Source organism: Coregonus lavaretus (assembly GCF_964263955.1).
Source record: "Coregonus lavaretus genome assembly, chromosome: 15".
Classification (NCBI taxonomy): Eukaryota; Metazoa; Chordata; class Actinopteri; order Salmoniformes; family Salmonidae; genus Coregonus; species Coregonus lavaretus.
The window spans coordinates 11,604,321-11,620,444 of record NC_140002.1 but is presented as its reverse complement, the minus strand read 5'-3'; the positions used below and the strand labels follow the sequence as shown (position 1 = coordinate 11,620,444).

Sequence of the window (16,124 nt, the reverse complement as noted above, 5' to 3'; positions counted from 1 at the left end):
CACCCCTGAGGGGCCCCCGTGTTGAGGATCAGTGTGGCAGATGTGTTGTTACCTACCCTTACCACCTGGGGGTGGCCCGTCAGGAAGTCCCGGATCCAGTTGCAGAGGGAGGTGTTTAGTCCCAGGATCCTTAGCTTAGTGATGAGCTTTGAGGGCACTATGGTGTTGAATGCTGAGCTGTAGTCAATGAATAGCATTCTCACGTAGGTGTTCCTCTTGTCCAGGTGGGAAAGGGCAGTGTGGAGTGTAATAGAGATTGTATCATCTGTGGATCTGTTGGGGCGGTATGCAAATTGGAGTGGATCTAGGGTTTCTGGGATAATGGTGTTGATGTGAACCATGACCAGCCTTTCAAAGCACTTCATGGCTACAGACGTCAGTGCTACGGGTGGGTAGTCATTTAGGCAGGTTATCTTAGTGTCCTTGGGTGCACAACATAAAACATCATACCATACTGTAACAGCACCTAAGAAACGTTTCAAATGCAATGCATGAACATCCATAAGTGCTTAAGGCAAAAAACATATAGACGTATTCATGTCATTGGCAATCCCTTTGACAAACTACATTGCTTATTTGTTGACTTGTGAGGAAAATGCTATGTAGCTTTTACACTGTATTGTGCTCTTTATAGAAAGTTCTGGAACAGCTCCTACCACAGAGTTCCATTGCTATGAGACACTTCACTCCACTTTAGCGATTGGAGAAGCACATTGCTTTGCAAGGTGGATTTCACGAGCCCACACATTCTGCTAGGGAACAGTGTTGAGTTGAACTAAACAGCAATATGATATTGTGTGTGGTGGTGAGTAATGGATAGTGAGGATGAGGAACATCTTCAATTAACTGGTGGGATTATTTGCCGCTGAGTCATCGCACATGAATGTTCCGGGGAACAAAGCCCCAGCTTATTGGTTTCCTCTCAAACAGCTAATTCATATCTGAAACAACCAGAGCACCGTGTCTATCTAACGCTCTCCAGGACCAGAGGTGGACACCATTGCTAAGGCAAATGTTGTTACGTTTTTATAAAAAGGGGAAGTGAATTTCCTCATCTTTTAAATGTCATTGTTTTATTGGGACAGATATAGTGATTAAGAAAGAGGGGGAAACCGATGAGAGGTGTGCAGACCGGGTTGAGGAGGTCAACGTGGGGATTGACATTTCGTAACCTCGTTTTTTCACGGGGTATGCGCAGTCTGGAGTTGGCTGCGTTACCGCTAGACCAAACTCAGACACAAGCAAAACAAATTTGGAGGTAAATTCTCTGTCTGGACCACTTGATGGCCGCCATTAACAAGGAGTGTGGAACATCTGAGGCCCGTCACAGCTGCCATGTTTGTGGTGTAATTTCAGCCCCCCAAATGAAACAGTGTCCATATGCCCGACGTTCACGCCCAATCAATTACCTAATAACGGTCTGAAGGAGAGTCCACATGGAGGTCAAGGTGTCCAAACAGTTGGGGCCAGCCTGGCTGATTTGGAAACCCTTATTGGAAGCTGCTAAGTGGATTGTTGGCACGACAGAAGGCTAAACCATAGAGACAGAGATGACAATACAGTATTTGTGGCCGGGAAATGTAACAGACAAGTAAAAATAACTGTCTTCATCCGCAGGTACTACACTACAAGAATTTGATTAAAGGATTCAACACCCTTGAACTGACATAAGTCAGAGTGAAAGACTACCTGGGCTTTGGTAATGACATAAGGTCTTGGCTTGGCATTGAATGGAAGATGAGGCCGGGCTGAACTTGAGGGAGTTGGAGAGAATGGGCAAACATGAGTCATCCCTTTGAATGGACACGATCACCATGGATAAAATTCATAGCCAACCGTCTGATAACCGTAGACATAATCTGAAATGAGTAATGGCTCAATAGCAATGCTCTCTTCACTAATTAATCACTGTAACACTCTTCCTAAACTACTTGTAATAGGGCCCGATCTACGCTGTCACAAGCCTGACATGACAGGCTGGGGGTATATCGATATAACTGGTGTCACTATATGATAAATGATTTCCTGCAGTAAAAACACGACTTAAGCCAGTTTGATCAAATCAAATCAAATTGTATTTGTCAAATGTGCAGAATACAACGGGTGTAGACTTTACCGTGAAAGTACCAGTACCAGATCAATGTGCAGGGGTACGAGGTATTTGAGGTAGACATGTATACTGAACAAAAACATAAAAGCAACAAGTGTTTCATGAGCTGAAATAAAAGACCCAGACATTTTCCATATGGACAAGACGCTTATTTCTCTCAAATTTTGTGCACAAATTTGTTTATATCACTGAGCATTTGTCCTTTGCCAAGATAATCCATCCACCTGACAGGTGTGCATATCAAGAACCTGATTAAACAGCAGGATCATTACACAGGTGCAACTTGTGCTGGGGACAATAAAAGGCCACCCTAAAATGTGCTGTTTTGTCACACAACACAATGCCACAGATGTCTCAAGTTTTGCGGGAGCGTGCAATTGGCATGCTGACAGCAGGAATGTCCACCAGAGCTGTTGCCAGATAATTTAATGTTCGGTTCTCTACCATAAGCCGCCTCCAACGTTGTTTTAGAGAATTTGGCGGTATGTCCAACCGGCCTCACAACCGTAGACCACGTGTAACCACGCCGGCCCAGGACCTCCACATCCGGCTTCTTCACCTGCGGGATCATCTGAGCCCAGCCACCCAGACAAGTGATGAATTTGTGGGTTTGCACAACTGAAGGATTTCTGCACAAACTGTCAGAAACCGTCTCAGGGAAGCTCATCGGCGTGCTCGTCATCCTCACCCGGGTCTTGACCTGACTGCAGTTTGGAGAAGTGTGCTCTTCACGGATGAATCCCAGTTTCAACTGTACCGGGCAGATGGCACACAACATGTATGGCATCGTGTGGGCGAGCGGTTTGCTGAAGTCAACGTTGTGAACAGAGTGCCCCATGGTGGCGGTGGGGTTATAGTATGGGCAGGCATAAGCCACGGACAACGAACACAATTGCATTTTATGGATGGCAATTTGAATGCACAGAGATAACGTGACGAGATCCTCAGGCCCATTGTCGTGCCATTCATCCGCCGCCATCACCTCATGTTTCAGCATGATAATGCACGGCCCCATGTCGCAAGGATCTGTACACAATTCTTGGAAGCTGAAAATGTCCCAGTTCTTCCATGGCATGCATACTCACCAGACATGTCACCCAATGAGCATGTTTGGGATGCTCTGGATCGATGTATACGACAGCGTGTTCCAGTTCCCGCAAATATCCAGCAACTTCGCACAGCCATTGAAGAGGACTGGGACAACATTCCACAAGCCACAATCAACAGCCTGAATCAACACTATGCGAAGGAAATGTGTTGCACTGCATGAGGCAAATCATGATCACACCAGATTCTGACTGGTTTCTGATCCATGCCCCTACTTTCTTTTCTTGTTTTGTATCTGTTACCAACAGATGCATATCTGTATTCCCAGTCATGTGAAATCTATAGATTAGGGACTAATACATTTATTTCAATTGACTGATTTCCTTATTTGAACTGTAACTCAATAAAATCTTTGAAATGCTTGCATGGTGTGTTTATATTTTTGCTCAGTGTACATGAAGGCAGGGTAAAGTGACTAGGCATCAGGACAGATAATAATATGAGTAAAATAAAGAACAGAGTAGCAGCAGCAGATAAACTTTCATGCAAGCTACTGTATATTCCAAGCTTCCATAACAGGGCATGAAAGTGTCCGTTAATTTACGATAATCAAACATGACACCATCTGATATGCAACACACAGGCCTATGACAACATTATGCATCACTGCATTTAGAGTATTAAAGGACATTACACTCCAAAATCTAAGTTCGTCAGATGTTTTCAAAAGTAGCCTAATGTCAAGATGAATCCACATCCCACACCATCAGTTGTGTAGATCCAGCTATACGCCTCAGCTATACGCCTCAAGTGAATGTTATTGCAGGTGTAGCGAAATACTTGTGCTTCTAGCTCCGACAGTGCAGTAATATATAACAAGTAATATCTAACAATTTCACAACATATACCCAATACACACAAATCTAAGTAAGGAATGAATTAAGAATATATACATATATGGACAAGCGATGTTGGAGCGGCATGGACTAAGATACAGTAGAATAGTATAGAATATAGTATATACATAAGTTGGAGCTGCATGGACTAAGATACAGTAGAATAGTATAGATTACAGTATATACATATGAGATGAGTAATGCAGATATGTAAACATTATTAAAGTGACTAAGAGCATGGCGCTTGCAACGCCAGGGTTGTGGGTTCGTTTCCCACGGGGGGCCAGTATGAAAATGTATGCACTCACTAACTGTAAGTCGCTCTGGATAAGAGCGTCTGCTAAATGACAAAAAAAAAAAAAAGGAAAAGATAAGCACAATAAATCTGGAAATTATATTGTTCTTACAGTGAGGGAAAAAAGTATTTGATCCCCTGCTGATTTTGTACGTTTACCCACTGACAAAGAAATGATCAGTCTATAATTTTAATGGTAGGTTTATTTGAACAGTGAGAGAGAGAATAACAACAAATACATCCAGAAAAACGCATATCAAAAATGTTATAAATTCATTTGCATTTTAATGGGGGAAATAAGTATTTGACCCCCTCTCAATCAGAAAGATTTCTGGCTCCCAGGTGTCTTTTATACAGGTAAAGAGCTGAGATTAGGAGCACACTCTTAAAGGGAGTGCTCCTAATCTCAGTTTGTTACCTGTATAAAAGACAACTGTCCACAGAAGCAATCAATCAATCAGATTCCAAACTCTCCACCATGGCCAAGACCAAAGAGCTCTCCAAGGATGTCAGGGACAAGATTGTAGACCTACACAAGGCTGGAATGGGCTACAAGAACATCGCCAAGCAGCTTGGTGAGAAGGTGACAACAGTCTCCCTTGGCCTGGGGCTCCATGCAAGATCTCACCTCGTGGAGTTGCAATGATCATGAGAACGGTGAGGAATCAGCCCAGAACTACACGGGAGGATCTTGTCAATGATCTCAAGGCAGCTGGGACCATAGTCACCAAGAAAACAATTGGTAACACACTACGCCATGAAGGACTGAAATACTGCAGCGCCCGCAAGGTCCCCCTGCTCAAGAAAGCACATATACAGGCCCGTCTGAAGTTTGCCAATGAACATCTGAATGATTCAGAGGAGAACTGGGTGAAAGTGTTGTGGTCAGATGAGACCAAAATGGAGCTCTTTGGCATCAACTCAACTTGCCGTGTTTGGAGGAGGAGGAATGCTGCCTATGACCCCAAGAACACCATCCCCACCGTCAAACATGGAGGTGGAAACATTATGCTTTGGGGGTGTTTTTCTGCTAAGGGGACAGGACAACTTCACCGCATCAAAGGGACGATGGATGGGGCCATGTACCGTCAAATCTTGGGTGAGAACCTCCTTCCCTCAGCCAGGGCATTGAAAATGGGTCGTGGATGGGTATTCCAGCATGACAATGACCCAAAACACACGGCCAAGGCAACAAAGGAGTGGCTCAAGAAGAAGCACATTAAAGTCCTGGAGTGGCCTAGCCAGTCTCCAGACCTTAATCCCATAGAAAATCTGTGGAGGGAGCTGAAGGTTCGAGTTGCCAAACGTCAGCCTCGAAACCTTAATGACTTGGAGAAGATCTGCAAAGACGAGTGGGACAAAATCCCTCCTGAGATGTGTGCAAACCTGGTGGCCAACTACAAGAAACGTCTGACCTCTGTGATTGCCAACAAGGGTTTTGCCACCAAGTACTAAGTCATGTTTTGCAGAGGGGTCAAATACTTATTTCCCTCATTCAAATGCAAATCAATTTATAACATTTTTGACATGCGTTTTTCTGGATTTTGTTGTTGTTATTCTGTCTCTCACTGTTCAAATAAACCTACCATTAAAATTATAGACTGATAATTTCTTTGTCAGTGGGCAAACGTACAAAATCAGCAGGGGATCAAATACTTTTTTCCCTCACTGTATCTTTTCTATTCATTTTGGATAGTGGAATATCGCTGGAACTACAAAGCACACAGGCTTGGACTTGGACTTATCTCAACAGAAGGCCACATTTGAGGTCTGAAAACATCTTACACGTTGTTTTTGCCGTGTAATACACATGGTGAGCCAAAAAGGGTCCCCTAAATGGCAAAAAGTATTGTCCAGAAATGACCTCATTGGAAAGAAAAGGGCACATCGCCTGATTCCCATGAGCAAAAGCTTACATTGCAAACGATTGTTAGCCTAAAATTACGGATTGCAGGGTTTTTATGAGGAAATAAATATATTACTATTATCATAGTGCCTATGAACTGTACAGACAACACACACAATTTGAGTTAGCAACTAAACTTTTATAGTGTACCTTTAATGTGTGTACAATAAGACAGGTACGTACCTTACTGGCCCCAGGCAGCAGGTGCAGTTTGACATACGGATCCGAGAGCCCATTGTGGTCCATGGGTTTTAGCCCCTGTGGGAGAGACAGACAAAGAAGAGAGTGTCGTAAGAGTTCACAAGGTAGTACCTGCCAGACATACAAGACCACCTGACATCCAATTTAAGTCAAACACTTTTGTTTCTGTCAAGTGCACAACCTCGTCAGAAGAACAAAAGCCATGTCAGCTAATTACAAACCCCAGAGGTGAGACCTGTTTCACGGCTAGCAAAATAACTTTAATTTCCACAAACAAAAAAGTTCCATCTCACCACCTCCAGTTGACTAATGAGTAAATATAATTCTAGAGAATGGTAGCTCTCTAACAAGAGAACTACAAAGGTTGATATGAAGTCCTGGGTCAGCATATTTGTGAGTAAATCAACTATACTGAACAAAAATATAAACGCAACATGCAACAATTTCAAAGATTTTATTGAGTTACAGTTCATCAAAGGAAATCAGTAAATTGATTTGAATTCATTAGACCCTAATCTTTAGATATCACATGACTGGGAATACAGATATGCATCTGTTGGTCACAGAAAAGTAGGGGCGTGGATCAGAAAACCAGTCAGTATCTGGTGTGACCACCATTTGCCTCATGTAGTACGACATCTCCTTCGCATAGAGTTGATCAGCCTATGGAATGTTGTCCCACTCCTCTTCAATGGCTGTGCGAAGTTGCTGGACATTGGCGGGAACTGGAACACGCTGTCGTACATGTCGATCCAGAGCATCCCAAACATGGTCAATGGGTGACATGTCTGGTGAGTATGCAGGCCATGGAAGAACTGGGACATTTTCAGCTTCCAGGAATTGCGTACAGATCCTTACGACATGTGGCCGCACATTATCATGCTGAAACATGAGGCGATGGCGACAGATGAATGACATGACAATGGGCCTGAGGATCTCGTCATGCTATCTCTATGCATTCAAATTGCCATCGGTAAAATTAAATTGTGTTTGTTGTCCGTAGCTTATGCCTGCCCATACCATAACCACACCGCCACAATGAGGCACTCTTTTCACAACATTGACATCAGCAAACCGCTTGCCCACACGACGCCATACACGTGGTCTGTGCTTGTGAGGCCGGTTGGACGTATTGCCAAATTCTCTAAAACAACATTGGTGGAGAAATGAACATTACATTATCTGGCAACAGCTCTGGTGGACATTCCTGCAGTCATCATGTCAATTGCACGCTCCCTCAAAACTTGAGACATCTGTGGCATTGTGATGTGTGACAAAACTGGACATTTTAGAGTGGCCTTTTATTGTCCCTAGCACAAGGTGCACCTGTGTAATGATAATGCTATTTAATCAGCTTCTTGATATGCCACACCTGTCAGGTGGATGGATTATCTTGGCAAAGGAGAAATCTTCTCACAAACAGGGATGTAAACAAATTAGTGCCCAGAAATTGAGAGAAATAAGCATTTTGTGCCTATGGAACATTTCTGGGATAATTTATTTCAGCTCATGAAACATGGGACCAACACTTTACATGTTACATTTATATTTTTGTTCAGTGTAATTAACAAACACACAAAGTAGCCTACAGCAACTCTGCAACCTGACAATGAGAGGTGTGGACGTAACTAAGGAATTGATGTGGGGACTATTTCCATAGAATAGAAAACAGCACAAGGTTAATACCACTCAGACTGGGACCATACTCTCAATATGAATGTGCCTGTCAGAATGTGCTTATCCGTCATAACTGAGCTCATCTGACACCTCTTTTCTGATAAAGGGATACTTTGGGATTTTTGCAATGAGGCCGTTTATCCAGTATGAAGGAAGTTAGGGGTAGTTTTGCGAGCCAATGCTAACTAGCGTTAGCACAATGCCTGGAAGTCTATGTGTGTCTACTAGCATGCTAGCTAGGGATAGGGATATTGCTTGGTTGCAGCGTTCATAAAACCAGAGAAAAAACTAAAATAATCACATTTTCAAACACTTGGTTTCCTCAGACCTATGGTATGCTATTGCAGACAGGCATGGCCATGGTGCTTCAGGTCCAATCAATGAAGCTCTGGCTAGAGAGAGAGAGGGAACCCTTTGTACAGGGGAACAGTCACTTAAAACAGAGACTGGTAACAGTGTAAGTGTGGAAGATGAGCCTCTAGATACAGTACATGGTACAGCTGGCTCAATAAAAGCATTTGGGAGCTGCAATGTCATATGTAGGTTATCTTTTCTTCTCTACAAACTGAAAAAGATTGGTTGGACATGCTCTAAAGAACAATGTATAGGTTTACTCAGAATAGGACATGACTTCTAGCTCCCATTCATATCACAAATGCAACATGGCTCACTGGAATGCAGTCAATAAGATGAGTATACTAACTTGCAATACTACCATCTTTCTCAGTCTTAAACACACGTGGGCTTTGTTTTCTTATCGAACAGGATCAGCCTGACATAAATATAAGGATCATTTCAAAAGGTAACCCAATTTCTGGTAGGATTTATCATTTTGATTGGAACAGAGGCAGTTGGGCGCAGACCACCTCCACTATAATGGGCGAGAATCAAATTGGTCATCAAAGCGCTAGTCCTTCAGGTTAAATCATATCTAATGGGACAGGGGGAGATTACTTCAGAACATATGTTTTGGTAATATCCCTGTGACTCTATCTCTTAGCAGTAGCCCCCAGAGTCTATGGATATCAGTCTTGTTTCACCTTTCAGAGAAAACTTTGTATGAAAATGCAATGGAGGTGTTCGACATTAATCTCTCATATCAGCCAAGGTGTTCTGGCTTGACATGGACAAACACTCTTTGATCTGCCATGGAATGCTATAGGTGCTTTTGCTGACCAGTGAGCTTCTCAACATTAATAAAATGTCTCATGTTTAGGCATATTCTGAGAATCCTGATATCCTGACATTTAGAGTAAATCAAACAGACAGCCGGTAAATCCTGGGTAGATTATCCTTCATGCAGATACTCATGGCTTATCACTGCTGAATACAGAGTGAATAGTTTTCAGGAAAAAGGGAAACCAACAATGCAATGTTTATATTTGTTTGCTTTACTAGTGTGGCTGACTTGACATGCCGCAAAGTTATTTTATGTGGCTGTCTGCAAATTAATATGGATGAACTGAAAAAGATGACAAAGTAGTGAAATCTCTACAGCAAACAGAGAGATGGATAGCATCCATAAAATAGTGGATTAATTCATTCAAATAGACTCAAGTCTTGGCAGTGGTTGCTTTTCTAATACTAATATCGGCAACACAAAACAATTAATTATTTGGTGAGTCATAACAACTTTGCAATGCTTTAGCCAATCTTTATACAGTGTCTTGCAAAAGTATTCAGACCCCTTGGATTTCTTCACATTTTATTGTTACAAAGTGGAACTAAAATGGAATTAATTGTCATTTTGTGTCAACAATCTATACAAAATACTCATGTCAAAGTGTAAGAATCATTTTTTGTATATATCTATTTTTTTTATAAATACAAAATTCATAACTAAAATATAGTTGTTGCATAAGTATTCAGCCACTTTGTTAGGACAAGCCTAAATTAGTTCAGGAGTCAAATTTGGCTTAACAAATCACATAATAAATTACATGAAAAAAAGGTTTGACATGAATTTTGAATGACTAACCCTTCCTCTGTCCCTCATACACACATCTGTCAAGTATTGCATTTCAAGCACAGACTCAACTACAAAGACCAGGGAGCTTTTCGAAAGCCTCATAAAGAAGGGCAGTGATTGGTAGATTGGTAACAATAACTAATCAGACATTGAATATCTCTTTAAGCATGGTCAAGTTAATAATTATGCTGTGGATTAAACCACCCAGACACATTAAAGATACAGTCGTCCTTCTGAACTGAGCTGCAGGACAGGAATGAAACTGTTCAGGGATGTTACCATCAGTGATTTTAAAACAGCTACTGAGTTCAATGTCTGTGATGGTAGAAAACTGAGGATGGATCAACATCATTGTAGTGACTGCACAATAATGACCTAAATGAGTGGAAAGAAGAATACAAATATTCTAATGTATTGACTCAGGGAGCTGAATACTTATGCAATGACTATGTTTTAGTTTGTACATTTTTCTATCAATCTTTTTTTATTTTATTGAATTTTCCTTCCACTTTGACATTAGAGTATTTTGTGTAGATTGTTGACAAAAAATGACAATTAAATCCATTGTATTCCCCCTTTGTAACACAAAATGTGAAGAAAACCAAAGGGTCTGAATACTTTTGCAAGGCACTGTATATCTCCCTATATCAACCAAACGCCATTGATGTGCAGTATCAGCTACAGCGGCAGGGACCGGAGTTGCCCATCCTTGTACTAGGGCATTGTCAGATGGACATGTACAGTGAGGGAAAAAAGTATTTGATCCCCTGCTGATTTTGTACGTTTGCCCACTGACAAAGAAATGATCAGTCTATAACTTTAATGGTAGGTTTATTTGAACAGTGAGAGAAAAGAATAACAACAAAAAAATCCAAAAAAACGCATGTCAAAAATGTTATAAATTGATTTGCATTTTAATAAGGGAAATAAGTATTTGACCCCCTCTCAATCAGAAAGATTTTTGGTTCCCAGGTGTCTTTTATACAGGTAACGAGCTGAGATTAGGAGCACACTCTTAAAGGGAGTGCTCCTAATCTCAGCTTGTTACCTGTATAAAAGACACCTGTCAACAGAAGCAATCAATCAATCAGATTCCAAACTCTCCACCATGGCCAAGACCAAAGAGCTCTCCAAGGATGTCAGGGACAAGATTGTAGACCTACATAAGGCTGGAATGGGCTACAAGACCATCGCCAAGCAGCTTGGTGAGAAGGTGATAACAGTCGGTGCGATTACTCGCAAATGGAAGAAACACAAAATAACTGTCAATCTCCCTCGGCCTGGGTATCCATGCAAGATCTCACCTCATGGAGTTGCAATGATCATGAGAACGGTGAGGAATCAGCCCAGAACTACACGGGAGGATCTTGTCAATGATCTCAAGGCAGCTGGGACCATAGTCACCAAGAAAACAATTGGTAACACACTACGCCGTGAAGGACTGAAATCCTGCAGCACCCGCAAGGTCCCCTTGTTCAAGAAAGCACATATACAGGCCCGTCTGAAGTTTGCCAATGAACATCAATGATTCAGAGGAGAACTGGGTGAAAGTGTTGTAGTCAGATGAGACCAAAATCGAGGTATTTGTCATCAACTCAACTCGCTGTGTTTGGAGGAGGAGGAATGCTGCCTATGACCCCAAGAACACCATCCCCACCGTCAAACATGGAGGTGGAATCATTATTCTTTGGGGGTGTTTTTCTGCTAAGGGGACAGGACAACTTCACGGCATCAAAGGGACGATGGACGGGGCCATGTACCGTCAAATCTTGGGTGAGAACCTCCTTCCCTCAGCCAGGGCATTGAAAATGGGTCGTGGATGGGTATTCCAGCATGACAATGACCCAAAACACATGGCCAAGGCAACAAAGGAGTGGCTCAAGAAGAAGCACATTAAGGTCCTGGAGTGGCCTAGCCAGTCTCCAGACCTTAATCCCATAGAAAATCGGTGGAGGGAGCTGAAGGTTCGAGTTACCAAACGTCAGCCTCGAAACCTTAATGACTTGGAGAAGATCTGCAAAGAGGAGTGGGACAAAATCCCTCCTGAGATGTGTGCAAACCTGGTGGCCAACTACAAGAAACGTCTGACCTCTGTGATTGCCAACAAGGGTTTTGCCACCAAGTACTAAGTCATGTTTTGCAGAGGGGTCAAATACTTATTTCCCTCATTCAAATGCAAATCAATTTATAACATTTTTGACATGCGTTTTTCTGGATTTTGTTGTTGTTATTCTGTCTCTCACTGTTCAAATAAACCTACCATTAAAATGATAGACTGATCATTTCTTTGTCAGTGGGCAAACGTACAAAATCAGCAGGGGATCAAACACTTTTTCCCCTCACTGTATCAATATTTGAAGTTACAAGAAACAGATTGTTGTAACTCTTAGTTGTTTGTGACTTGTTTGCAATTGCCTACTGTCAGCTGAATCACACTTGTACTTGTTCACTTTCTTCCCCTCTGTTAAGTTTAACTGTGTGTGTGTGTGTGTGTGTGTGTGTGTGTGTGTGTGTGTGTGTGTGTGTGTTTGTGCCCGTGCGTCTATCTGTCTGCGTCAGTGCTATCCTATCTCCCAAACTTATTTGCTCAGCCTTGTGTGGGATGAACGTTCCTCACACAGTGTGTGTGTGTGTGTGTGTGTGTGTGTGTGTGTGTGTGTGTGTGTGGCGTTTCTTTTCCAACACAGAGCAACACTTGTCAGAACCACAAATGGTAATTCATGGTTTTCTGCTGCCCACGAGGTTCGGGTAAACAGGTGCAAAGTTAATATTAATATTTTCGTGAGGCGGCTACTCATCTGCGACACCTTTTATACATATTTGTGTATGTCTAATCAAAAACGCACATCATGTCACATTCCAATTCCACATCAAAACCAAACTATGAAAACTTTAAGAACAAAAAAGCTTGAAATATTATTGTAGGACTGAGAGGAGGAGGAGTGTATGAGTGTTTTTTCTCTGTTCCTATGTCACCTGCTCTTAGCAGTCGTTTGTTGGAGGTCCATTACTGCCTCTACTTTCTACGCTCTGAGCCTTTCCTCCTTTAATTTGCAGTGAACAGCGTCTCATCTCCTCTACAAAGCCCCAGGTTGAATCAGATGTTTGTGTGGGACACAGATGGATGTTCTCTTTGATAGTGCAGCGGGGCAAGCGTGTCTCCATTGTGCGAGCGGCTTCAGAGCCGCTCCACAGATGTGAATTGATAGAATCTGTCGTGGAACTGTGCCACACTACAAAAAGGCTCCCAACATGCACGCTTGTGGGCCCCACTACTCCAAGTTATTCTATGTTATGTTCTACTGTAGATACCACTACCAGTCTCTGGGCTGAATCCAATAGAATTCAGACACTTTGGAATAAGCTGTCTAAAAGTAGCATAAAATATCAGCTTTACCTTTGGCAGGCAGCTCAAGGCTGATATATTGAGTACATTTAGTGTTTAGTGAGTGGATGCTTCCCTAGGTAAATCACTTTGTTCATGGTTTAAACAGCTAGCTGGCTGACATACAGTATGAGCCTAGGGGTGCTCCTTCCACTCTTCTGAAGAGCAATAGATCAATATATGAAAATAGAAGACTGGGGTAGCTTTGAGGCACTGTGATACTGTGTTATTGCACTGTCACCAGGTTAATTCCACAAATTCTATTCTAATTAAATTCCCTCTCCCTGTAAATTCAATTTAACTCAATTCAAACTCCAGGTCAGTCTTTGAATTCAGAGATAATTCAATTCCTCTCAATTCCAATGTTAGGTACATTCCGAGAATTCAATTCCCCAAATTCCAATTTGAATTCAAATCCCTCAGGCTTTCAGGCTGATAATGTCACTGTTCAGACAGCCTAGCTATACTGGAAATATAGAAATACAAGTTGAAATTATTTAAAACAAATCCTGCACTACATTTGTTATACTAATTGCCTTAATTCCATTAATTTGGAAATGTACAAATAGAATTCCAATTCAATTTAATTCCAAATATTAAATATTTTTACAGTTGCAATTCAATTTCAATTCAAACAGTCCAAACAGTCTAATTCCAATTCAATAACTTGAAGATTGTTGAAATTGTAATTGACCAGACAGTGGCCCTAACCTGAAATGCCTGGACATCTGGTTAAGTGTTCTACAGGATACTATGAAGAAATGTATGATGTCCACCATGTATGATGGCCCGAGCTGAGCCATGAATGTCTCATTTAGAAAATGGTTGAAATTAAGCCTGAGAGGCCATCATCGAATGACCAACTACAACCAAAGCTGAAATGCTTTCATCATCTACATTTTTTTGTCAATCTAGTTATAGTAAAGATAGGGAATAGGCTATATCATACATATTTTCCCATTAAAACTTGAAACTAAAGAATGGGAGTTGATTGAAGGGACTGACATAGTATCTATCTATCTCTCTGTCTCCCTCTGTGGCGGTTAACGCCCCACTGACATTTACATTTTAGTCATTTAGCAGACGCTCTTATCCAGAGCGACTTACAGTTAGTGAGTGCATACATTATTTTTTATTACTGGCCCCCCGTGGGAAACGAACCCACCAGCTCTACCAACTGAGCTACATCCCTGCCGGCCATTCCCTCCCCTACCCTGGACGACGCTGGGCCAATTGTGCGCCGCCCCATGGGTCTCCCGGTCGCGGCCGGCTACGACAGAGCCTGGATTCAAACCAGGATCTCTAGTTGCACAGCTAGCACTGCGATGCAGTGCCTTAGACCACTGCGCCATTCGGGAGACCTTCAAAACTCTAAACTGGGCAGAGATGCATAATGGGGGTTTGGCGTCGAATGAACAGACTACTGCATGATCGCGGCCCTGATTGCCTAAGCCACCAGTGAATAGCCGATTGATCATAATTATGGGAAAATGGGGGGGGGGGAGCGAAATGACGGTTATGAAAGGCAGATGGGCGCCATGCATCAGTGTATCCACACTCCTCACACAGTCCTTCATTCCCCTTGATGCTGCCTTTGTGTGTCGTGCCTGTGTCTCCGCCCCCCTCTGGCCCCTTTCCCCACATGCCTGGAAACGTCGGAATTTTTTGAATCAAGTCCTCTTTATCTCGAATATTACCCTTCCTTGCTTCATCTCCTTACGAAGAGGCGAGGAGGTGTATATGGTGTGGTTGGGCGAGGCAGAATACAGTGGGGGGAAAAAGTATTCAGTCAGCCACCAATTGTGCAAGTTCTCCCACTTAAAAAGATGAGAGAGGCCTGTAATTTTAATCATAGGTACACGTCAACTATGACAGACAAAATGAGAAAAAAAATCCAGAAAATCACATTGTAGGATTTTTTATGAATTTATTTGCAAATTATGGTGGAAAATAAGTATTTGGTCAATAACAAAAGTTTCTCAATACTTTGTTATATACCCTTTGTTGGCAATGACACAGGTCAAACGTTTTCTGTAAGTCTTCACAAGGTTTTCACACACGGTTGCTGGTATTTTGGCCCATTCCTCCATGCAGATCTCCTCTAGAGCAGTGATGTTTTGGGGCTGTCGCTGGGCAACACAGACTTTCAACTCCCTCCAAAGATTTTCTATGGGGTTGAGATCTGGAGACTGGCTAGGCCACTCCAGGACCTTTAAATGCTTCTTACGAAGCCACTCCTTCGCTGCCCGGGCGGTGTGTTTGGGATCATTGTCATGCTGAAAGACCCAGCCACGTTTCATCTTCAATGCCCTTGCTGATGGAAGGAGGTTTTCACTCAAAATCTCATGATACATGGCCCCATTCATTCTTTCCTTTACACGGATCAGTCGTCCTGGTCCCTTTGCAGAAAAACAGCCCCAAAGCATGATGTTTCCACCCCCATGCTTCACAGTAGGTATGGTGTTCTTTGGATGCAACTCAGCATTCTTTGTCCTCCAAACACGACGAGTTGAGTTTTTACCAAAAAGTTCTATTTTGGTTTCATCTGACCATATGACATTCTCCCAATCCTCTTCTGGATCATCCAAATGCACTCTAGCAAACTTCAGACGGGCCTGGACATGTACTGGCTTAAGCA

At 42.4% G+C, this 16,124-nt stretch overlaps 1 protein-coding gene across 1 annotated transcript in view; it reads right to left on the bottom strand.

Annotated features, from left to right (window-relative positions):
- The window catches only part of doc2b (double C2-like domains, beta), a 324,284-nt gene that overhangs the window by 88,290 nt on the left and 219,870 nt on the right, over nucleotides 1-16,124 (bottom strand). The window contains exon 11 of the mRNA XM_084178089.1: nucleotides 6,438-6,512. Coding sequence (XP_084034215.1) covers nucleotides 6,438-6,512 — 75 coding nt within the window. The remainder of the gene's footprint in view (nucleotides 1-6,437; nucleotides 6,513-16,124) is intronic.